Source organism: Taeniopygia guttata, chromosome 2 (genome assembly GCF_048771995.1).
Source record: "Taeniopygia guttata chromosome 2, bTaeGut7.mat, whole genome shotgun sequence".
NCBI classification, from domain to species: Eukaryota; Metazoa; Chordata; class Aves; order Passeriformes; family Estrildidae; genus Taeniopygia; species Taeniopygia guttata.
The window spans coordinates 150,733,075-150,758,286 of record NC_133026.1 but is presented as its reverse complement, the minus strand read 5'-3'; the positions used below and the strand labels follow the sequence as shown (position 1 = coordinate 150,758,286).

At 52.1% G+C, this 25,212-nt stretch overlaps 5 protein-coding genes across 6 annotated transcripts in view; 2 read left to right on the top strand and 3 right to left on the bottom strand.

The window, feature by feature from the left end:
• The window catches only part of LOC121469308 (feather beta keratin-like), a 73,672-nt gene that overhangs the window by 6,941 nt on the left and 41,519 nt on the right, over positions 1–25,212 (top strand). The window lies entirely within an intron of this gene.
• LOC121468051 (feather keratin B-4-like) lies at positions 6,163–7,272 on the top strand. The gene has a single exon (XM_041714110.2). The coding sequence runs from the start codon at positions 6,179–6,181 to the stop codon at positions 6,512–6,514; it is 336 nt and encodes a 111-aa protein (XP_041570044.2). The 5' UTR covers positions 6,163–6,178; the 3' UTR covers positions 6,515–7,272.
• LOC115492371 (feather beta keratin-like) lies at positions 9,301–9,669 on the bottom strand. Its single transcript, XM_030261179.4, has one exon. The coding sequence runs from the start codon at positions 9,667–9,669 to the stop codon at positions 9,331–9,333; it is 339 nt and encodes a 112-aa protein (XP_030117039.3). The 3' UTR covers positions 9,301–9,330.
• Positions 13,043–13,602, bottom strand: LOC121469309 (feather beta keratin-like). Its single transcript, XM_041714109.2, has one exon. It carries the CDS (start codon positions 13,600–13,602, stop codon positions 13,264–13,266), a length of 339 nt encoding a protein of 112 aa, XP_041570043.2. The 3' UTR covers positions 13,043–13,263.
• On the bottom strand, positions 18,698–19,121 carry LOC121469385 (feather keratin B-4-like). Its single transcript, XM_041714266.2, has one exon. It carries the CDS (start codon positions 19,102–19,104, stop codon positions 18,766–18,768), a length of 339 nt encoding a protein of 112 aa, XP_041570200.2. The 5' UTR covers positions 19,105–19,121; the 3' UTR covers positions 18,698–18,765.

Here is a 25,212-nt window from a genome sequence, read left to right as displayed (position 1 = left end):
CAGCATTCTCTGTCATTTAAAGCTCATTCCTTGACCTGGTTTAGAAATCCAGTAAACAAACAACAAACCAGTGCCCAATCCCTTTTTTGCCAGGGCTGTGACCTCAATTCTCTCATTCAACGTTTTACAACTTATGTTCTTTAGATGTTAGTACCGTGTCCCTCTACAAAACCTAATAATTACTAACGGACAGTCAGCGTGATCCTCTTCCCTCCCCTCTCATGGTTCCGCCGTCTCTCTGTAAATTCTGTGATTCCACGTCCCTCTCTTGAGGCCATGTCCACCTGAACTTGGTGGCAGCTTTTAATTCTTTTAATTGCCAATTATAGCGACGGAATTCTGCTGTTGATGCTTCGTGTCAGGGCAGGCTGAGGACGTGACCAGAATTTTGGAAACTGGGGTGTCATCATTTAGGTCACCTCGTGGCCCTCGTCTGCTGTGGCTTGTGGGTGTGTTGTAAAGAGTTGCCCCCAGCTTCTCTCAGCCTTGTCAGACCGGTCTGAGCTTTGCAGCTGTTCCAATTATTTGCAGCTGCCCCTTCCATCACATTCCCTTCTTCTCTGCATTTTCCCAATCGGGTAAACCCTGAGATTAAACTTTGTTTTTTCTGTTGGTCGTCCTCTTTGGGTTTCTGCGTGCCCCTCTTGGTTTTACAGTTTTGATATCCGGGGAATTGCAGGTCCCAGCTTGGGTTGAGGTGTGAGGTCACTTCTCTGGGCAGCATCTGATGGTCAGAATGAGGATTTGGAGGTTGCGCGGTGTTCTTGGAGGCGAGCATTGCGTGATCCTCAACAACCAGGCAAGTCTGAGTTGTGTCAGTGACCACTGTGGTGGCCTGAGAAGGCTCTGAAGTTGTGGTCCAGAGGGTTGTGGTCAGTATTCCAAAGTCCCCAGTGCTGTGGCCCAGAAGTTGGATTTTTTTGGCCAAAACTGAAAGCCTGAGTGGTCCTGGACATCTGCTGGAGCTCAGCAAGGACAGGTGCCAAGCTCCGCTTCTTGGTGGGGTGGAATCCTCCCAGGTGGGATAAAATGTTTAAGTGTCAGTTGGAACAATGGTTTGAAATGTAAATTTTAAGGAATTTAGAGATTTTAGAGGAGCTAAGATTTTAGTTAGAGATAAGCCTTACTAGAGTTAATTAAAATAAATGAGTAGGCCTTGATGAAGTTAAGAGTTAGTGGGTAACTAATAATTGATTTCTTGTCAGCTCAATGTTTAATTAGCTGGGTTTATAATGAATAATATATAAACTGATAAATAGCTTTTAGGAACATAAGACAATTTTGGGCCTCCCCTGTTCTGAAACCGATTGAAGACAAGGAACGGAAGTTCTACCAAGAGTTCATTTGTCATATTTGCATTGAAAAGGTAGAAAGGTCAGAACGAGGAAGACTTCATTTACTTCCTCATTTTGGGACCCCTCCCCACGAAAGGGACCACTGACCCATTTTAAGGAACAAACTACGCATGCTTAATAGATTTTGAAATTATTAGCATACGAAGCGAGGAATGGGATGTACCGAAATGATGAATATGTATTTGTATTTTGAGTATTCAATACTTGTATGGATAAAAGGACTCTGGAATCACCTGGAAGCTGTGGTGTGGATTTGGGAGCTATCCCACCCGGCGTCGAATAAACATACGCTTTCTAACTTTAAACTGTTAGAGAGTTTTTGTCCGTCACAGTTGGATTTCGGTACTAGATCAATATCCATATTTTTTTAATAAATCAGGTTTTCTTCTCCAAAAAAGCCTTTGTGGTTGTGGTTGAGGAGAAATGGAGCAGGAGTTGTCCCTGTGCCATCGTGGGGACAGGGACCTCGAGTGTCCAGGGGCTGGAATATTTTTACGACCAAGCACGGAGAGGTGACTCTTGCTGTCTGTGTAGCACTGGTGGGTCACACGTGAGGGGTTGTGGGCAATGCTGGCCAGCCCAGTGTGAAAATGAGGTCAATTCAGTGAATCCATGTCGGGGTCACTGGGAAAGACCCCAACAGTGTGAAAGTCCTTTTTCCCTAGTCCGGCCGCCGAAGAAGAGATCTGGAATGCGTGAAGCCGAGTTTTCAAGGTTGTTTATTTTTCATTATCTATAATAATTTCTTTCTGAGCTGCCGAGGTCCAGCTAGCACAGAAGCCATGGCAGTCTCCTTCCTGCCCCAGGCAGCTCCCACATTATATACCCAAAATTACGTGTACCATGTTTACAATTCCCGTACCAACACCTAAAATCGACGTTGGACAAGGTGTCCCTATCCTAAACCAATAGAAAAGTGTCACTATCACACCAAAACATGGAGGACAAGAAGAAGGAAGAAGAATCTAGGACACACACAGATTCCTCCATCTTGTACCCCTGAATTTCATTCTAAAAAAATCCCAAAATTCTACTTTTCCACCCTGTGTCAATGTCCTTATTAAATCATTCAAACCCTTTTTGCTTGTAATTCCTCCTATAAGGTCGGCAGCCTCTCCCACGGGCTAAAATCGAATCCACAGGTGTTTTTTAATTTGCTGCCAAGGTTCCTGGGCTCTTTGCCAGGGGCTGGAGTCATCCGGGCAGACAGAGGGATGCTCTGGACTCCGACAAATCCAGACCATTTCAGGACCAGCAGTGCTCTAAAGGAGGATATTTCCTAGAGGAGAGGCTGAGAGAGCTGGGACTGCCAACCACCAGTGTGTGAAAATCTCCGATGGCAGAAGATGAAGTTGAGGGAAGCCTGGCTGTTCTCTGCAGTGCACACGTGGAGGAGAAGAGGGCAGGAGCACAAGGGAAAACAGATGGAATTCTGTGGGGAAAAGAAAGCAAGGATGTTTCAGTGCAAGGTTGGTCACAGAGGGGAAAATTGTGCTGGGAGATGAAAATGTGAACTGTCCGTGGTACTGGGAAATTCTGATCTTGCTGGGCTTGCTTGAGCTGGAGGGAATGAAGAACTTGCACTCCAGAGTTCCTGCCCAAGTGGAAGATTTTCTGACTGTTCAGAGGGCTCGAAGGTCGTGCTGGGAAGAGAGTTTGTGTGCTGGCAGAGAGAGACTTTGCCAGAGCCATGAGCAGGAGAGCATTAATGTGCCAAAGCCTTTGGTATAGCAGGTGTTTGGCAGGTAAAATATTTTGGAAGATTCCCCCCCCTTCTCTGCTTCCTTTGCGAGTGTTGTTTGTTACTGGTGAGGGATCTGTTAAATATTGCTGAACATATTTCCTAGAGAAAAGTCTTGTGCCCCTTTTCCTTTCACCAAAGTCCTGCTGAGCCCTGGCACTGTGTTGGGCGAGGATGTGAAACCACTGGAATTCAAAAAGAAATAGGAGGCACCTCAGGCTTTGATGCAGAAAAATTTTATTGAAGCAAGAGAATGAAGAGACGGGAGAATGAAATGGAAAGGATCCAGAGCGAGCTGCAAGCAGGATGACCATCAACTGAGGAGCTTTGCTTGCAGGAGCTGTTGAGGCCAGAGCTGGTGGTGCCAGGAGTGGTGCTGAGGGTCCTTAGCAGATGTAGCCACCCCTCCTGCCGTAGCAGCCCAGACCTCCCAGCCCATAGCCAAACCCACGGCCGTAGCCAAAGCCGTAGCCAAAGCCACCAAATCCACCAGAGATGGGCTGTCCCTGCACACTGAGCTCAGTGCCCACGGCAGCCGAGGAGGTGGATCCGACGGCGGTGTTCTGGGGGAAGGAGGTCATGATGGGTCCTGGCAGGGTGACCAGCACGGGAGAAGGCTGGATAACGACGCGGGAATCCTGGCATTGCAGGGCACAGGGCTCGTTGCAGCTGTTGGCCAGCGGGGTGGGTCCGCAGGGTCGGCAGAGGGTGTTGCAGGCCATGGGTGTGGTGTGGAGGGTTCCTGGAAGAAAGAAAGGTGAGGAAGGGGAAGGGTGAAGGGTCGAAGGGACGGTGATGCAGGAGGGTGATGGAGTGTGGAGGCTGTTGTGGGGCTGTGGGGCTGCTGAGGCTGGGGCTGAGCTGGCTGGAAGAGAGGAGCCAGGGGAGCAGGAGCAGGATGTTCAGGGGCTTGAGGCTCACCTGGTTGTTGGCAGGAGGAGGAGAAGGTGTCAGGAGAAGTGTGTGAGGGAGAGAGGCTCTGGGCTGGCTTTTATGCTGGTTCTGGAGGGGTGGGACAGCCTTATCCCATGGCCTTGGGGCATTTTTTGGGCAGCAGCTCTTGGCTGGCCCAGCCTGGTGAATCCTGAGGTGGGGAATGTTTTTCTTCCTGGATTTCTGCAGTTTCAGGTCCTTCCCTCGGGGCGGTGTCCATCTGACCTTGGCGGCACCTCTTAACTTCCAGAATTAGTGAGCGGCGTGTGGTTGTTGATGTCGCGTGTCAGGGCACGTAGAAGATTCAGCCAAAGCTGAGGAGAACTCGGGTGTCCTCCAAGGTCATTCCATGGAGTATTGAGAACGTGTCCCATGTGGTTTCTTTCCTCGTGCCTGAAGGAACTCCCAGCTCTCTCAGCTTCTGCCTGTTTGAAAGGACATCTCAGACCTCAACCCTCTGGGCCCTGCCATTCAGATCCTTCTCAGGACACCCCACTGGACAACTGGACATGCCTGGGTTGTGGAGGATCGTGCAATACTCACCTCCAAAAACCCTGGACAACTTCCAGATCCTCTTTCTGACAATCAGACATTGCCCAGAGCAGTGATCTCGCTCCTCCACACTCAGTCCAAATAAAGATCCAAAAAACCCTGAGTATCAAATCCTTACAGAGAAAAGGGACACCAAGAGCGTGACCAATGGTAAAGGCGACATCTCCAGTCAGGCTTTGACATCTGGGGAAATAGCGTGGAGAGAGGGAATGGGGTGGAAGGGGAAACTCTGGATATTTGGAAGAGCTGCAAAGTCCAAACCACCTTCTCAGGGCTGGTGGAAACTCTGCAGAGCCCACCCACAAGCCACGGCAAGGCAGTGCCACAGGGTGGTCTCAGTTCTCCAAAACTTTGGTCATGTCTTCCTGCTGTACCCACAACACCAAAATTTCATCTCTAAATGCACACCTAAAGGCTGCCGCCATGGTGAGATGGGCATAGCCTCAAGAGGAGGGCGTGGAATCTGAGAATTCCACAGAAAAATGCCCAAGTAATGGCAGAGAAGGAAAGAGGAGGTTGTTGACCACCCGTTAGTAATTAATGGTTATTTGCTAAGAGGAACATAATACTAAGACTTGAGGGATATAAATTATGAAACCTTACGGTTGAATGCGGAATAAAGGAATTGACGTCATAGACCAGCCTGGAAACAAAGGGATGGGCCCCATTTGTTGTTTATTTCTTAGATTTCTTAATGAGGTCAAGAAGTAGATTTTAAATGACAGGTTAGGTTGTTGTTTAAATTTAGGAAATCCAAATGGATCATAACACTGTAACAAGTTCAGCCTGAGTAGCTTCGCATTTCCCAGATCCTCTCCCTTGATCCCACTCAACACACAAGGCGAGGAGCTCTCTTTCATCCACCAGGAAACACTCCCAGGTACTGGAATCTTCCAGGTTTTAGCAGAGGAGCCTCCCCAGGACATCAGCAGCTCCCTCAGCATTCCTGGGTGCAACACAACGACTGATGGACACCCAGTGGCACAGAACAGAGCCCAGGTCTCCACAAGGCACCCACAAACCACAGCACACGAGTGCCACAAAATTACCTCAGTGATGACATTGCAAATCTCCAGAGCTCTGGTTGTTTATTCAGCCCTCCTTGATGAAGAATGAACAATGAAATCCACCCAAATACCAACTCCCGATTGAAAGCTGCCTCCAAGGTCAGCTGGACGTGGCCTCAAAGGCAGGACATGGAATTGCAGAATTGCATGAAGGAAAACACTCCCCACCTCATAACTCACCAGGCTGGGCCAGGCAAGAGATGCTGCCAAAAAATGCCCCAAGGCCATGGGACAAAGCTGTCCCACCCCTCCAGGACCAGCATAAAAGCTGGACCACAGCCTCTCTCCCTCACACACTTCTCCTGACACCTTCTCCTGCTCCTGCCAACAACCAGGTGAGCCTCAATCCCCTGACCGTCCTGCTCCCGCACGCCTGGCTCTTCTCTTCCAGCACGCTCAGCCCCAACCTCAGCAGCCCTCACGCCTCCCCACAGCCCCACAACACTCTCCACACTCCCTCACCTACCAGCCACACACCCCCGCCCTGCCTCACCCTCGCTTTTCTTCCAGGCACCCTCCACACCACACCCATGGCCTGCAACACCCTCTGCCAGCCCTGCGGACCCACCCCGCTGGCCAACAGCTGCAACGAGCCCTGTGCCCTGCAATGCCAGGATTCCCGCGTCGTTATCCAGCCTTCTCCCGTGCTGGTCACCCTGCCAGGACCCATCATGACCTCCTTCCCCCAGAACACCGCCGTCGGATCCACCTCCTCGGCTGCCGTGGGCACTGAGCTCAGTGTGCAGGGACAGCCCATCTCTGGTGGATTTGGTGGCTTTGGCTACGGCCTTGGCTACGGCCGTGGGTTTGGCTACGGGCTGGGAGGCCTGGGCTGCTATGGCAGAAGGGGTGGCTACAACTGCTAAGGGCCCTCAGCACCACCCCTGACACCAACCACCCACTCTGGAACACATCTCAGGCATTGAGGACACATCTCTGGACCACGGCTCTCAAAATGGCTCAGCAATTCCAGCTCCTGCTCTCAGGGCTCCATCAATTCAGTAGCCAAGGGGACAGCTCAGACTGCCTGCAAACATGGCCCATCTCCATTTCTGCTTTTCTCCCATTCCCTGCTCTGCATCTCCCCTTTATTGTGTCCAGTCCCCTCTGGACAAACCCCTTCTCCCAAGCCAGAGACCATCGGGCACCTCTGCTGGGCTGCTCCCACTGTGGGGCAGGAAGGCCTTGATGCTCTGGCCAAACCTCACCACAGGAAGGGACCTTGGCTGATGGTCGCCCTGCTTGCACCTCAGACCAGCTCCCTTCCACTGCCTGCTCCTGAGTTTTCACTCTTCTACCTCAATAAAGTTTTCCTGCATCGCCACCTGAGATGACTCCTTCTTTCTTCTCCCAGGCTTCCTCCAGTCTCACTCAGCACTGAGTCCGGGTTGTAGAGGCCCCTGGGGTGGGTGAAGAAGTGCACCAAGATCACTGTTAGGTTTATTTCTGCTGTTCCACTACTCACAGCCGCACTTTGCTCTTCCAGTGCATTCTCACACAAACCCTGCAGCTATTGGAAGACAAACTGGACACACTAATGCAGGTCTATCCTTGCCTCAGCCACAGGCCCCTCGTGTGTGGTGTGATCTATTTTTATGGGCACCAGTTTCCCCAGCTCATCATCGTCTTCCAGGGCTATGTCCAGCTCTGGTTGAGCAGGTCCACGTCTTCCTTGTTTCCCGGTCCCAGAGCTGAACACACATCTCCAGTCTCACCAGAGTGGAGCAGAGGGGAAGAATCCCCCCCTCACCTGCTGCCCACGCTCTGGGGATGAGCCCAGGACACAGCGGGGTTTCTGTTTGGCACATTCACAGGGCTGGGCTTGTCCATGACTGCATCCACCAGCACCCCAAGTGCTCCTCCTTGGGCTCAATCCCCTCCTCGCCCAGCCTTTATCCTGCATGGTTGGGATTGCTCCAATCCAGGGGCAGCAGGTCCTGCCCCTCGGCTCTGCTCTGATGATTTTGGAGAACTCTGATCATCTCTGGGTTACTGGGACTAAGGAAGACAAGACTCTGCTGAGGGATATCCCGATCAAGGCCTCAAGGATGATCCATGGCTGAAGGTTTGGGACAGCCACTGCCCACGACATTGGGGCATTTTTCAGGCTGGCTGCTCTTGCCTGGCACAGCCTGGTGAGTCCCGAGGTTGGGAACGCTTTGCTTCCCACAGCTCTGCAATTCCATAGCCACTCTCGAGGCTGTGCCCATCTGATCGTGGCAGCAGCTTTGATGAGTTGGGATTCATTCCAGCATGGGTGGATGAGGGAAGTGCTGCCAGTATCCTGTACCTGGCTTTGTGCAAGTCCTTGGTTCCTGTGCCAGACAACATCCTTGTCTCGAAGCTGGAGAGATGTGGAGTTGATGGTTGGACCATTTGGTGGGTAAGGAATGGGCAGGATGGTCTCACTCAAAGAGTTGTGGTCCATGGCTCCACGTCCCTGTGTGGAGAACAGGGATGAGTGGTGGCCCACAGAGACTCCTGTTGGGATTGTTATAATTCTGTATCATTGTCAGAAATCAGGGAACTGGGATTTAAGGGGATGATCAGCAAAAGCAGGGACCACTCCAAGCTGAGTGATGGGGTTGGTTGTCTGGAGGGAAGGGATGGAAGTCAGAGGGGCTGGAACGGGTTGGGGTTGTGGGATATCGTCCTTCTCATGAAGCTGAACAAGGCCAAGTGCAAGGTCCTGCATGTGCTTTGGAGCAATGCCAAACAGGCTGGAGACTGGGCAATGAGAGGATTGAGAGCAGCCCAGAGGGGAAGGACTTGGGGAGGTTTTGGATGAAGAACTGGACATGCCCCACAACATGAATGAGCTGACCAGAAACTCCCCGTGCTCTGAGCACAGGTCCATGGCATGGGCAGGAGGTGATGGGGGGGATTCTGTCCCTCTGCTCTGGTTGGGGTGGACTGGAGTTGTGTGTTCGACTCTGGGACATGAAAATAAAGGAAGACATGCAGCAGCCTGAGCTGATCTGTAAATGGACCTGGAAGATGATGAGGGTCTGGAGCAGCTGATGTCCAGCCAAAATGAACACAGCACCAGTGAGGAGCTTGTGGCAGAATCAAGGTTAGAGCTGCAATACGGTGTCCAGACCTGTGATTAAGCCAGTGAGGTTCTCGTCTGTGCTGGACACAAAGTGTGTCAGTGTGTCCCAGAGGGTTGTGGAACTGCAGAACCATTTCCATGAGAGGTGTTGGTGCAATTTGCACCCTCCACAAATGGTGTGTGGAGATGTGGATTTGTGCCAAATGTGGTTGGCACACCTTTGTCAGAAAAAGTTGTCGGAGACATCTCAGGTTACAAGCCAAGAGTATTTTATTGAGGCAAAAGAAGAGTGAGAGGTCATGAGCAGCGAGTGGAAGGGAGCTGGTCTGAGGGGCAAGTAGGGCGACCATCAGCCGAGGTCCTTTGATTGCAGTAGGTTTGCAAGACCTTCCTGCTCTGCAGTAGAAGCAACCTGATGGTGAAGGTTCCCAGTGGTCTCCAGCCTTGGAGAAGGTGTTTGCAGCAGAGGGGACTGGTCAGAGCTGAAAGGGAGAAGGACAAAAGGGTGGGGCAGATGCCCTAAGGCATCCCTGAGCCACTTAGAGAGCCTTGGCCCAGAAATGTGTCCTCAATGCCTGAGATGTGCCCCAGAGAGTGGGTGGTTGCTGTCAGGGGTGGTGCTGAGAGCCCTCAGCAGTTGTAGCCACAGCCCCTTCTGCCGTAGCAGCCCAGGCCTCCCAGCCCATAGCCAAACCCACGGCCGTAGCCAAGGCCGTAGCCAAAGCCACCAAATCCACCAGAGATGGGCTGTCCCTGCACACTGAGCTCAGTGCCCACGGCAGCCGAGGAGGTGGATCCGACGGCGGTGTTCTGGGGGAAGGAGGTCATGATGGGTCCTGGCAGGGTGACCAGCACAGGGGAAGGGTCGATGATGACGCGGGAATCCTGGCATTGCAGGGCACAGGGCTCGTTGCAGCTGTTGGCCAGCGGGGTGGGTCCGCAGGGTCGGCAGAGGGTGTTGCAGGCCATGGGTGTGGTGTGGAGGGTGCCTGGAAGAGAGGGGATGAGGCAGGGCAGGGATGTGAGGGTGAATAGGGGCAGTGATGCAGGAGGGTGAGGGAGTGTGGAGGTTGTTGTGGGGCTGTGGGGAGGCGTGAGGGCTGCTGAGGCTGGGGCTGAGTGTGCTGGAAGAGAGGGGCCAGGGGTGCAGGAGCAGGAGGGTCAGGGCCTTGAGACTCACCTGGTTGTTGGCAGGAGCAGAAGATTTCAGAAGTGTGTGAGGGAGAGAGGCTCTGGCCTGGCTTTTATGCTGGTCCTGGAGGGGCGGGACAGTCTTGTCCCATGGCCTTGGGGCATTTTTGAGGCAGCAGCTCTTGCCTCACCCCACCTGGCATGAGGTCGTGAGGTGGGGCATGTTTTCCTTTGTGATGTTCTCCAATTCTGTGTCCTGCTCTTGAGTCTGTGTCCATCTGATCTTGGCGGCAGTTTTCATGGGTTGCTATTTGGCAGGATTTCATTGTCAGATGTGTGTCAGGGAGGAATAAATAAACAACCAGAGCCCTGGAAATTTGCAACATCATCAGTGATGTCACTTTGTGTCCCTTGGGTGCTGTGGTTTGTGGTGACTTGTGAAGACTGGGACTCAGTTTTGTGCTGCTGGATGTCCATCAGTCATTGTGTTGCACCCAGGAATGCTGAGGGAGCTGCTGATGTCTTGGGGAGGTCACTCAGGAAGAGCTTGGAAAGCTCCCAGTGCCTGGCAGCTGTTCCTGATGGATGAAAGAGAGCTCTTGGCCTGGTGTCTTGAGTGGGATCACAAGATCTGGTAACAGAGGCTGTTCAGGCTGAACCTGTTCCATTTTTATGGTCCTCTTGGATTCCTCAAATTCTAATTTCAACTCACGCGTGCATGTAAAGTGCATTTCTTGGCCTCATTCAGAAATCCAATAACAAACAACAAACGGGATCCGATCCCTTTGTTCCCAGGCTGGTCTGTGGTATCGATTCCCTTATTCCACATTCAGGCCATAAGATTTCATAATGATTTATATCCTGTGAATGACAATATTGTGTTCCTTTGAGCAAAACCCAGTAATTTCTAACTGAAGGTCAGCGTGCTTCGCTTTCCCTCTCTGTCATGATGAGGGTGTGCCTTTATGGAATTCCACGATTCCACGTCCTTCTCTTGCGGCCCTGTCCTTCTGACCTTGAGGGCGGATTTAAGTGTGAGTTATTGGTATGTGAGGATTGGTGGAATTTGGGAGGGTTTGCTCTGAAGGTGAGTGTCAGGAGGGCTGAATAAGCCACCAAAACTTCGGGGAGGTGCGGTTGTCATCGGCAAGGTGACCCTGTGGCACGGGTGTGCTGTGGTGTGTGGGTGTGCTGTGAAGAGGAGCCCCATTCCCTCCCAGCCCTGTCTCGCTGCTCTGGGATTTGCAGCTGTGCCGGAGGTGTTTCCCCTTCCCTCTCATTCCATGCCTTCCCACCTTGATCCCACCTGGCTAAGCCTGACACTAGACCTGACATTTCCCGTTGGCGGTGCTCTGTGGGTGTCTTGGTGCCCCTCTTGCCTTTAGGGTTTTGGTATCCAGGGCCTTTGGGGTCTTTACTGGGGCTGAGTGCAAAGGGCTGAGGCCACTTGTGATGGTCAGAAAGAGGATTTGGTGTTTGCCCAGGGCTGTTGGAGGTGAGCATTGTCTGATCCTGGACAACCAGGCAAATCTGGGTTGTGTCAGTGGCTTGCGTGTTTTCAGTTGAACCAAGGGGGAGAACTGTAAGAATCCTTAAAATCAAAGTTTTAGTTAAAATCAAGTTACAAAAAGCAGGCCTCAAAGACAGCAGAAATATGATTAAAGATAAGCAGTGAGCATAAGATTTATCAACACAAAAATTATACAAGAAGTAGAAACTAATGAAAATAGAACGGTCAGTGTATTAATGCTTGGCTAGAAAAACTCCCTAAGTTACAGAAAAGTATATCTAGTGAGATTTTAGGAAGTTCTAAGCTTAATTATGGAGCTCTGTGCATTGTATCTTAAGGTTCACAAGCAGGTATTGTATTTAAAATAATGAGCATTGTTTTAATCAAAGGAACATGTTCTTATAGCGGTTGGATAGAATTACTGTCAATATGCTTTTTCTTTGTGTGATTAGTCAAAAAGCTTTTAAATTAAATTATAACATTAAGTTTTTTGTCCGCTGCCTGGGATGTGAGCTGCTGGTATGTTCCCATTGTCACAACCGTGAAATGAGACAGATGATGGAAAATAAACAGCTCGAGGCACGTCCTGTTCATGATTTGTACATAGTGGCCCAACTGGCAATCCCCAGGAGTTGGATCCTTTTGGTCAACATTGAAAACCTGAGTGGTCCTGGACATCTGCTGGAGCTCAGCAAGGGCATCTGTCGAGGGCTGTTTCTTGGGAGGAACAAGGAAGTGATCCCAGGTAGGAAGGAATATGTGGGTATCAATTGGAAAAATTGCTTTCTTTGCCAAAAACCCTCTGGGGTTGTGGATGAGAAGAAGTGGAGCTGGAGGTGTCCCTGCACCCTTGTGGGAAAAGGAACCCCAAGGTGCCAGGAATGATATGGAAAAGTATTGGGATGAGGCAGTGAGAGGTGACTGTCGGTGTCTGCTCAGCGCTGGTGAGGTCCCGTGTGAGGTGCTGTGGGCAGTTCTGGGCTCCCCAGTGAGACGAGCCCAGGGACACCCAGATACAAATGGGCCTGAAAGATGATTTCCAGATGGGAAACGGAGAGAGCCAGCACTCCCAGGGGACAAGGATGGACATCAGTGTCCATCAGGGTCCTGGACATCAGTGTGTGCCAATCCCTGATGGTGGCGGATGATGACAAGGGAGCCTGGCTGTCCTCAGCAGTGCGCACGTGCAGGGCAAGACAGCAAGAGGACGAGTGAAAAGAGATGGAATTCCATGGGCTAAGAAGCCAAGAACCTTTCATTGTGAGGATGATCAGAGATTGGAAGAGGTGGTGGGGTCTCTCTCTTGGGAGATCCAAACCTGCACTGTCCATGGTTCTGGAAATGTTCTCCTGTTGGTCTTGCCTGAGCAGGGCAGTTGAAGCACTTGCACTCCAGAGCTCCTGCCCAGGAGGTTGATGTTGTTTCTCTCTTTGCTGGGAGGCTTCAGAGGTCCTGGCCAGGAAGAGAGTTTGTCAAGTGTGCACTGGCATGGAGTGACTTTTCCGTTTTTGTGCCAAGGGGAACATTGATGTGTCAAAGTCTTTGGTGTAGCAGTTTCCAAGGTGTGTGACATGTAATGGAAGGTGTTCCCTCCTGTGCGTTCTGTGCCAGAATAGGTTTTTAGTTCTTTTGTATATGTAAGGAGAATTGTTCTGCCCTGTTCCTCTACCCTCAATGGCCTGTTGAGTTCTAGAATGTGGCGGGTGATGATGCAAAACCACTGGAATAAAAAAGATCAGGAGATGTCCCAGGTTTGATGCAGGAAAACTTTATTAATGCAAAAGAATGAAAAGTCAGGGGAAAGAAGTGGAAATAATCTGCTGTGAGGTGTGAGTAGGCCGACCACCAGCTGAGGAGCTTTACTTGCAGGAGTTGTGGCCAGAGGCCAGAGCTGGTGGTGTCAGGGGTGGTGCTGAGGGCCCTCAGCAGTTGTAGCCATAGCCCCTCCTGCCATAGCAGCCCAGGCCTCCCAGCCCATAGCCAAACCCACGGCCGTAGCCAAGGCCGTAGCCAAAGCCACCAAATCCACCAGAGATGGGCTGTCCCTGCACACTGAGCTCAGTGCCCACGGCAGCCGAGGAGGTGGATCCGACGGCGGTGTTCTGGGGGAAGGAGGTCATGATGGGTCCTGGCAGGGTGACCAGCACAGGGGAAGGGTCGATGATGACGCGGGAATCCTGGCATTGCAGGGCACAGGGCTCGTTGCAGCTGTTGGCCAGCGGGGTGGGTCCGCAGGGCTGGCAGAGGGTGTTGCAGGCCATGGGTGTGGTGTGGGGGGTGCCTGGAAGAGAGAGGTGGGTGAGGCAGGGCAGGGACACGGGGTTGTGAGGGGCAGTGATGCAGGAGGGTGAGGGAGTGTGGAGGGTGTTGTGGTGCTGTGGGGACGGAGTGAGGGTTGCTGAGGCTGGGGCTGAGCGTGCTAGCTGAGTGGGTCTAGGGGTGCTGGAGCAGGAGGGTCAGGGCCTTGAGACTCACCTGGTTGTTGGCAGAAGGTGTCAGCAGAAGTGTGTGAGGGAGAGAGGCTCTGGTCTGGCTTTTATGCTTATCCTCCTGCGGTGGGACAGCCTTCTCCCATGGCCTTGGGGCATTTTGCAGGCAGAAGCTCTCACCTGGCCCAGCCTCGCATGAGGTCATGAGGTGGGGAGTGGTTTCATTCCTGTCTTTCTGCAATTCCATGTCCTGCTCTTGAGGCTGGTTCCATCTGACCTTGGCGGCAGGTTCCATGAGGTTGTGTTTGGGTAGATTTGATTGTTCCATGTGTGTCAGGGAGGGCTGAATAAACAACCAGAGCCCTGGAAAGTTGCAATGTCATCAGTGAGGTCATGTTGTGGCACTCATCTGCTGTGGTTTGCCGGTGCCTTGTGAAGACTGGGACTTTTTTCTCAACCACTGGATGTCCATCAGTCATTGTGTCACCCAGGAATGCTGAGGGAGCTGCTGATGTCCTGTGGAGGTCACTCTGCAATAACTTTTAAATGTCTGAGTGCTTGGATGAGAGAGAAATCCTGGCATTGTGTTTTGAATGGGATCAAGAGAGAGGATCTGGAAAGCCTGACTCCGTTTAGGATGAACTTGTTCCAGTGTTCTGGTTCATTTGCATTTCTCAAATATATACAACAGCATTTGCTACCATATAAATGTATTTCTAGACCTCATTCAGAAATCTAATATTGAGGAATAAACGCGATTCATTCCATTTCTTGCCACGGCTGGTCTGTGATATCAATTTCTGTATTTTGTATTCAAGCCATAAGGTTTCATAACTTTTATCATGTAATCTTAACTTTTGTGTTTCTGCTAGCAAAGGCCAGTTACTACAAGAAAAGTGTCACCAAGGCCTTCTTCTCTGCCAGTCATTGTGGTGGCAAAAAACTCCAGCAGTCACCAGGACAGGATTAAGAAATGAAATGCAAGTGGGTTGAGGGTGGTGTCCATCCTTTCGCCCACCACTGCTGTGACTCCACAGTGGATCAAGGATCTGGACAGGGATGACCAAGAGCAGTGCAGGGAGATCATGACAATGATAGAACTGGAGCATCCTTAAAATGAGAAGCTGAGAGAGCTGGGATTTCTTCCTGACAGGAGGCAGGGATGCAAATGAGACATATTGTCAACATGCCGTGGAATTACTTCAGCTATGACTTCCCAGCTCTTCAAAGCTTTGATTGAATCGTTTCCATGTCCTGGCACATGCTGTCACCAATGAGATAATGGTCACTAATTCTCTCCATTAAGAGATGATACCAAGGTCAGATGGAAACAGCCTCAAGTGGAGGACATGGGGTTGAAGAGTTGCAGGAAAGAAAACACTCCCCACCTCATGACTCACAGGCTGGGTGACGCAAGAGCTGCTGCCTTAAAAATGCCCCAAGGCCATGGGACAAAGCTGTCCCACCCCTCCAGGACCAGCATAAAAGCCAGCCCAGCATTGCTATGCTTCACAAACTTCTCAGTCTCCTGACTCCTGCTCCTGCAGACAACCAGGTGAGCCTCAAGACCCCAACCCTCCTGCTCCTGCACCCCTGGCCCCTCTCTTCCAGCACGCTCAGCCCCAGCCCAGCAGCCCTCACACCTCCCCACAGCAACACAGCAGCCTCCACACTCCACCACTCTCCTGCATCACTGCGCCTCACAACCCCGTGCTCCTGCCCTGCCTCACTCCTCTCTCTTCCAGGACCCTCCACACCACACCCATGGCCTGCAACACCCTCTGCCAGCCCTGCGGACCCACTCCGCTGGCCAACAGCTGCAACGAGCCCTGTGCCCTGCAATGCCAGGATTCCCACGTCATCATCAACCCTTCCCCTGTGCTGGTCACCCTGCCAGGACCCATCATGACCTCCTTCCCCCAGAACACCGCCGTCGGATCCACCTCCTCGGCTGCCGTGGGCACTGAGCTCAGTGTGCAGGGACAGCCCATCTCTGGTGGATTTGGTGGCTTTGGCTACGGCCTTGGCTACGGCCGTGGGTTTGGCTATGGGCTGGGAGGCCTGGGCTACTACGGCAGAAGGGGTGGCTACATCTGCTAAGGCGCCCTCCTTGGCACCACGCTTGACACCAACCACCCACTCCCTGTGGCACATCTCAGGCACTGAGGACACATCTCTGGGCCAAGGCTCTCAAATGGACTCAGCGCTTCCACCTCCTTCTCTCAGGTCACAAAGCAATACAGGAGCCAGGGTGCCAGCCCAGGCTGGCTGCAAACATGGCCCTATGGCCCATCTGCCTCCTCCTCTTCCCCATTGCATCTCAGTCCAATCCCCTCTGCTGCAAACACCTTCTCCCAAGCCAGCAGCCATTGGACACCTCTGGAGTTCTGCTCTCACTGAAGGGCAGGAGAGCCTTGATGCTCTGGCCAAACCTACTTCACTCAAAGGACCTCAGCTGATGGTCGCCCTACTTGCCCCTCAGACCAGCTCCCTTCCACTCACTGCTCATGACCTCTCACTCTTCTTTTGCCTCAATAAAATACTCTTGCCTTGCAACCAGAGGCGTCTCCGACAACTTTTTTCTGACGAAGGTGTGCCAACCACACTTGGCACAAATCCACGTCTCCACACACCATTTGTGGAGGGTGCAAATTGCACCAACACCTCTCATGGAAATGGTTCTGCAGTTCCACAACCCTCTGGGACACACTGACACACTTTGTGTCCAGCACAGACGAGAACCTCACTGGCTTAATCACAGGTCTGGACACTGTAATGCAGCTCTATCCTTGATTCTGCCACACGCCCCTCACTGGTGCTGTGTTCATTTTGGCTGGACATCAGCTGCTCTAGACCCTCATCATCTTCCAGGTCCATTTACAGATCTGCTCAAGCTGCTGCATGTCTTCCTTTATTTTCACGTCCCAGAGTCGAACCCACAACTCCAGTCCACCCCAACCAGAGCAGAGGGACAGAATCCCCCCATCACCTCCTGCCCATGCCATGGACCTGTGCTCAGAACACGGGGAGTTTCTGGTCAGCCCATTCATGTTGTGGGGCACATCCTGTTCTTCATCCAAAACCTCCCCAAGTCTTTCTCCTCTGGGCTGCTCTCAATCCTCTCATTGCCCAGTCTCCAGCCTGTTTGGCATTGCTCCAAACCACGTGCAGGACCTTGCACTTGGCCTTGTTCAGCTTCATGAGAAGGACGATATCCCACAACCCCAACCCGTTCCAGCCCCTCTGAATGCCATCCCTTCCCTCCAGACAACCAACCCCATGACTCAGCTTGGAGTGGTCCCTGCTTTTGCTGATCATCCCCTTAAATCCCAGTTCCCTGATTTCTGACAATGATACAGAATTATAACAATCCCAACAGGAGTCTCTGTGGGTCACCACTCATCCCCGTTCTCCACACAGGGACGTGGAGCCATGGGCCAAAACCCTTTGAGTGAGACCATCCTGCCCATTCCTTAACCACCAAATGGTCCAACCATCAACTCCACATCTCTCCAGCTTCGAATCAAGGATGTTGTCTGGCACAGGAACCAAGGACTTGCACAAAGCCAGGTACAGGATACTGGCAGCACTTCCCTCATCCACCCATGCTGGAATGAATCCCAACTCATCAAAGCTGCTGCCACGATCAGATGGGCACAGCCTCGAGAGCGGGCTATGGAATTGCAGAGCTGTGGGAAGCAAAGCGTTCCCAACCTCAGGACTCACCAGGCTGTGCCAGGCAAGTGCAGCCAGCCTGAAAAATGCCCCAGTGTCGTGGGCAATGGCTGTCCCAAACCTTCAGCCATGGATCATCCTTGAGGCCTTGCTCTGGATATCCCTCAGCAGAGTCTTGTCTTCCTTGGTCCCAGAAACCCAGAGATGATCTGAGTTCTCCAAAATCATCAGAGCAGAGCCGAGGGGCAGGACCTGCTGCCCCTGGATTGGAGCAATCCCAACCATGCAGGATAAAGGCTGGGCAAGGAGGGGATTGAGCCCAAGGAGGAGCACTTGGGGTGCTGGTGGATGCAGTCATGGACATGCCCAGCCCTGTGAATGTGCTGACCAGAAACCCCGCTGTGTCCTGGGCTCATCCCCAGAGCGTGGGCAGCAGGTGAGGGGGGGATTCTTCCCCTCTGCTCCACTCTGGTGAGACTGGAGATGTGTGTTCTGTTCTGGGACCGGAAAACAAGGAAGACGTGGACCTGCTCAACCAGAGCTGGACATAGCCCTGGAAGACAATGATGAGCTGGGGAAACTGGTGCCCATAAAAATAGAACACACCACACACGAGGGGCCTGTGGCTGAGGCCAGGATAGACCTGCATTAGTGTGTCCAGTTTGTCTTCCAATAGCTGCAGGGCCTGTGTGAGAATGCACTGGAAGAGCAAAGTGTGGCAGTGAGTAGTGGAACAGCTGAAATAAAACCTAAGAGTGATCTTGGTGCACTTCTTCACCCACCCCAGGGGCCTCTACAACCTGGACTCAGTGCTGAGTGGGACTGGAGGAAGCCTGGGAGAAGAAAGAAGGAGTCATCTCAGGTGGCGATGCAGGAAAACTTTATTGAGGTAGAAGAGTGAAAACTCAGGAGCAGGCAGTGGAAGGGGCTGGTCTGAGGTGCAAGCAGGGCGACCATCAGCCAAGGTCCCTTCCTTTGGTGAGGTTTGGCCAGAGCATCAAGGCCTTCCTTCCCCACAGTGGGAGCAGCCCAGCAGAGGTGCCCGATGGTCTCTGGCTTGGGAGAAGGGGTTTGTCCAGAGGGGACTGGACACAACAAAGAGGAGATGCAGAGCAGGGAGTGGGAGAAAAGCAGAAATGGAGATGGGCCATGTTTGCAGGCAGTCTGAGCTGGCCCCTTGGCAGCTGAATTGATGGAGCCCTGAGAGCAGGAGCTGGAATTGCTGAGCGATTTTGAGAGTCGTGGCCCAGAGATGTGTCCTCAGTGCCTGAGATGTGTTCCAGAGTGGGTGGTTGGTGTCAGGGGTGGTGCTGAGGGCCCTTAGCAGCTGTAGCCATAACCCCTTCTGCCATAGCAGCCCAGGCCTCCCAGCCCATAGCCAAACCCACGGCCGTAGCCAAGGCCGTAGCCAAATCCACCAAATCCACCAGAGATGGGCTGTCCCTGCACACTGAGCTCAGTGCCCACGGCAGCCGAGGAGGTGGATCCGACGGCGGTGTTCTGGGGGAAGGAGGACATGATGGGTCCTGGCAGGGTGACCAGCACAGGGGAAGGGTTGATGACGACGTGGGAATCCTGGCATTGCAGGGCACAGGGCTCGTTGCAGCTGTTGGCCAGCGGGGTGGGTCCGCAGGGCTGGCAGAGGGTGTTGCAGGCCATGGGTGTGGTGTGGAGGGTCCTGGAAGAGAGAGGGGGTGAGGCAGGGCAGGGGTGTGGGGCAATGAGGGGCAGTGATGGAGTAGGGTGATGGAATGTGGAGGGCATTTTGGGGCTATGGGGAGGCGTGAGGGCTGCTGAGGCTGGGGCTGAGCGTGCTGGAAGAGAGGGAGCCAGGGGTGCAAGGAGCAGGAGGTTCAGGGGCTTGAGGCTCACCTGGTTGTCTGCAGGAGCAGGAGTCAGGAGACTGAGAAGTTTGTGAAGCAGAGCAATGCTGGGCTGGCTTTTATGCTGGTCCTGGAGGGGTGGGACAGCTTTGTCCCATGGCCTTGGGGCATTTTTGAGGCAGCAGCTCTTGCGTCACCCAGCCTGGTGAGTCATGAGGTGGGGAGTGTTTTCTTTCCTGCAACTCTTCCACGCCATGTCCTCCACTTGAGGCTGTTTCAATCTGACCTTGGTATCATCTCTTAAATGAGAGAATTAGTGACCATTATCTCATTGGTGACAGCATGTGCCAGGACATGTAAATAATTCAACCAAAGCTTTGGAGAACTGGGAAGTCATCACTCAAGTCATTCCACGGCATGTTGGCAATATGTCCCATGTGCATCCCTGCCTCCTGTCAGGAAGAAATCCCAGCTCTCTCCTCTTCTCGTTTTGAGGATGCTCCAGTTCCATCATTGTCATGATCTCCCTGCACTGCTCTTGGTCATCCATGTCCAGATCCTTGATCCACTGTGGAGTCACAGCAGTGGTGGGCGAAAGGATGGACACCGCCCTCAACCCGCTTGTATTTAATTTCTTAATCCTGTCTTGGTAACTGCTGGAATTTTCTGCCACAATGATGACTGGGAGAGAACAAGGACTTGGTGACACTTTTCTTGTAGTAACTGGCCTTTGCAAGCAGAAACACAAAAGTTAAGATTACATGATAAAAGTTATGAAACCTTATGGCTTGAATGCAAAATACAGAAATTGATATCACAGACCAGCCGTGGCAAGAAACAGAATGGACGGGGTTTATTCCTCAATATTAGATTTCTGAATGAGGTCTAGAAATACATTTATATGGTAGCAAATGCTGTTGTATATATTTGAGAAATGCAAATGAACCAGAACACTGGAACAAGTCCAGCCTAAACAGAGCCTGGCTTTCCAGATACTCTCTCTTGATCCCAGTCTAGACTCAAGCCTAGGAGCTCTCTCTCATCCAAGCACTCAGACCTTTAAAAGTTATTGCAGAGTGACCTCCCCAGGCCATCAGCAGCTCCCTCAGCATTCCTGGGTGACACAATGACTGATGGACATCCAGTGGCTGAGAAAAAGTCACAGTCTTCACAAGGCACCGGCAAACCACAGCAGATGAGTGCCACAACATGACCTCACTGATGACATTGCAACTTTCCAGGGCTCTGGTTGTTTATTCAGCCCTCCCTGACACACATGGAACAATCAAATCTACCCAAACACAACCTCATGGAAGCTGCCGCAAAGGTCAGATGGAATCAGCCTCAAGAGCAGGACATGGAATTGCAGAAAGACAGGAATGAAAACACTCCCCACCTCATGACCTCATGTGAGGCTGGGCCAGGTGAGAGCTTCTGCCTGCAAAATGCCCCAAGGCCATGGGACAAGGCTGTCCCACCCCTGCAGGACAGGCATAAAAGCCAGCCCAGCACCTCTCTCCCTCACACACTTCTGCTGACACCTTCTCCTCCTGCTCCTGCTGACAACCAGGTGAGCCCAATGCCCCTGACCCTCCTGCTCCAGCACCTCTGGCCCCTCATTTCCAGCACGTTCAGCTCCAGCCTCAGCCACCCTCACACCTCCCCACAGCCCCACAGCAGCCTCAACACTCCATCACCCTCCTGCAGAACCGTTCCTTCCACCCTTCACCCTTCCCCTTCCTCACCCCTCTTTCTTCCAGGACCCTCCACACCACACCCATGGCCTGCAACACCCTCTGCCGACCCTGCGGACCCACCCCGCTGGCCAACAGCTGCAACGAGCCCTGTGCCCTGCAATGCCAGGATTCCCGTGTCATCATCGACCCTTCCCCTGTGCTGGTCACCCTGCCAGGACCCATCATGACCTCCTTCCCCCAGAACACCGCCGTCGGATCCACCTCCTCGGCTGCCGTGGGCACTGAGCTCAGTGTGCAGGGACAGCCCATCTCTGGTGGATTTGGTGGCTTTGGCTACGGCCTTGGCTACGGCCGTGGGTTTGGCTATGGGCTGGGAGGCCTGGGCTGCTATGGCAGAAGGGGCTGTGGCTACATCTGCTAAGGTCCCTCAGCACCACCCCTGACACCACCAGCTCTGGCCTCTGGCCACAACTCCTGCAAGTAAAGCTCCTCAGCTGGTGGTCGGCCTACTCGCACCTCACAGCAGATTATTTCCACTTCTTTCCCCTGACTTTTCATTCTTTTGCATTAATAAAGGTTTCCTGCATCAAACCTTGGACATCTCCTGATCTTTTTTATTCCAGTGGTTTTGCATCTTCACCTGCCACATTCTAGAACTCAACAGGCCATTGAGGGTAGAGGAACAGGGCAGAACAATTCTCCTTACATTTACAAAACAGCTAAAAACCTATTCTGGCACAGAACGCACAGGAGGGAACACCTTCCAGAATATGTCACACACCTTGGAAACTGCTACACCAAAGTCATTGACACATCAATGTTCCCCTTGGCACAAAAACGGAAAAGTCACTCCATGCCAGTGCACACTTGACAAACTCTCTTCCTGGCCAGGACCTCTGAAGCCACCCAGCAAAGAGAGAAACAACATCAACCTCCTGGGCAGGAGCTCTGGAGTGCAAGTGCTTCAACTGCCCTGCTCAGGCAAGACCAACAGGAGAACATTTCCAGAACCATGGACAGTGCAGGTTTGGCTCTCCCAAGAGAGAGACACCACCACCTCTTCCAATCTCTGATCATCCTCACAATGAAAGATTCTTGGCTTCTTAGCTCAAGGAATTCCATCTCTTTTCACTCGTCCTCTTGCTGTCTTGCCCTTCACATGCGCACTGCTGAGGACAGCCAGGCTCCCTTGTCATCATCCGCCACCATCAGGGATTGGCACACACTGATGTCCAGGACACTGATGGACACTGATGTCCATCCTTGTCCCCTGGGAGTGCTGGCTCTCTCTGTTTCCCATCTGGCAATCATCTTTCAGGCCCATTTTTACCTGGGTGTCCCTGGGCTCGTGTCACTGGGGAGCCCAGAACTGCCCACAGCACCTCACACGGGACCTCACCAGTGCTGAGCAGACACCGACAGTCACCTCTCACTGCCTCATCCCAACACTTTTCCATAACATTCCTGGAACCTTGGTGTTCCTTTTCTCACAAGGCTACAGGAACACCACCAGCTCCACTTCTTCTCATCCACAACCCCAGAGGGTTTTTGGCAAAGAAAGTAATATTTCCAATTGATACCCACATATTCCTTCCTACGTGGAATCACTTCCTTGTTCCTCCCAAGAAACAGCCCTCGACAGATGCCCTTGCTGAGCTCCAGCAGATGTCCAGGACCACTCAGGTTTTCAGTGTTGTCCAAAAGTATCCAACTCCTGGGGATTGCCAGTTGGGCCACTATGTACAAATCATGAACAGGACGTGTCTCGAGCTGTTTATTTTCCAGCATCTGTCTCATTTCACGGTTGTGACAATGGGAAGATACCAGCAGCTCACATCCCAAGCAGCAGACAAAAAACTTAATGCTATAATTAAATTTAAAAGCTTTTTGACCAATCACACAAAGCAAAAGCATATTGACAGTAATTCTATCCAACAGCTATAAGCACATGTTCCTTCGATTGAAACAATGCTCGCTTATTTTAAATGCAATACCTGCTTGTGAACCTTAAGATACAATGCACAGAGCTCCATAATTAAGCTCAGAACTTCCTAAAGTCACACTAGATATACTTTTCTGTAACTTAGGGAGTTTTTCTAGCCAAGCATTAATACACTGACCGTTGTTCTATTTGTCCTTACTTTCTACTTCTTGTATAATTTTTGTGTTGATAAATCTTATGCTTACTGCTTATCTTTAATCATATTTCTGCTGTCTTTGAGGCCTGCTTTTTGTAACTTGCCTAAAACTTTGATTTTAAGGATTCTTACAGTTCTCCCCCTTGGTTCAACTAAAAACTTGCAAGCCACTGACACAATCCAGATTTGCTTGGTTGTCCAGGATCAGACAATGCTCACCTCCACCAGCCCTGGGCAAACACCAAATCCTCTTTCTGACCATCACAAGTGGCCTCAGCCCTTTGCACTCAGCCCCAGTAAAGACCCCAAAGGCCCTGGATACCAAAACCCTAAAGGCAAGAGGGGCACCAGGACACCCACAGAGCACCGCCAACGGGAAATGTCAGGTCTAGTGTCAGGCTTAGCCAGGTGGGATCAAGGTGGGAAGGCATGGAATGAGAGGGAAGGGGCAACACCTCTGGCACAGCTGCAAATCCCGGAGCAGCCAGACAGGGCTGGGAGGGAATGGGGCTCCTCTTCACAGCACACCCACACACCACAGCACACCCGTGCCACAGGGTCACCTTGCCGATGACAACCACACCTCCCCGAAGTTTGGGTGGCTTATTCAGCCCCCACTGACACTCACCTTCAGAGCAAAACCTCCCAAATTCCACCAACCCTCACATACCAATAACTCACACTTAAATCCAACCTCAAGGTCAGAAGGACAGGGCCGCAAGAGAAGAACCTGGAATCGTGGAATTCCATAAAGGCACACCCTCATCATGACAGAGAGGGAAAGCGGAGCACGCTGACCATAAGGTAGCAATTACTGGGTTTTGCTCACAGGAACACTATTGTCATTCACAGGATATAAATCATTATGAAATCTTATGGCCTGAATGCAGAATAAGGGAATCGACACAACAGACCAGCCTGGGAACAAAGGGATCAGACCCCGTTTGTTGTTTGTTATTTGATTTCTGAATGAGGCCAAGAAATGCACTTTACATGCATGCGTGAGTTGAAATTAGAATTTGAGGAATCCAAGAGGACCATAAAAATGGAACAGGTTCAGCCTGAACAGCCTCTGGTTTACCAGATCTTGTGATACCACTCAAGACACCAGGCCAAGAGCTCTCTTTCATCCATCAGGAACAGCTGCCAGGCACTGGGAGCTTTCCAAGCTCTTCCTGAGTGACCTCCCCAAGACATCAGCAGCTCCCTCAGCATTCCTGGGTGCAACACAATGACTGATGGACATCCAGCAGCACAAAACAGAGTCCCAGTCTTCACAAGTCACCACAAACCACAGCACCCAAGGGACACAAAGTGACATCACTGATGATGCTGCAAATTTCCAGGGATCTGGTTGTTTATTCATTCCTCCCTGACACACATCTGACAATGAAATCCTGCCAAATAGCAACCCACGAAAACTGCCGCCAAGATCAGATGGACACAGACTCAAGAGCAGATGGACTCAAGAGCAGGACACGGAATTGGAGAACATCACAAAGGAAAACACTCCCCACCTCATGACCTCATGCCAGGCGGGGTGAGGCAAGAGCTGCTGCCTCAAAAATGCCCCAAGGCCATGGGACAAGACTGTCCCGCCCCTGCAGGGCCAGCATAAAAGCCAGCACAGAGCATCTCTCCCTCACACACTTCTCCTGACACTTTCTTCCTCCTGCTGACAACCAGGTGAGCCCAATGCCCCTGACCCTTTTACCTCTGCCCCCCTGGCTCCTCTCTTCCAGCACTCTCAGCTCCAGCCTCAGCAGCCCTCATGCCTCCCCACAGTCCCACAGCAGCCTCCACAATCCCTCACCCTCTTCATGACTGCACCTCGTGCTCCCGCACCCCTGCCTCACCCCCTCTCTTTTCCAGGTACCCTCCACCCCACACCCATGGCCTGCAACACCCTCTGCCGACCCTGCGGACCCACCCCGCTGGCCAACAGCTGCAACGAGCCCTGTGCCCTGCAATGCCAAGATTCCCGCGTCATCATCAACCCTTCCCCTGTGCTGGTCACCCTGCCAGGACCCATCATGACCTCCTTCCCCCAGAACACCGCCGTCGGATCCACCTCCTCGGCTGCCGTGGGCACTGAGCTCAGTGTGCAGG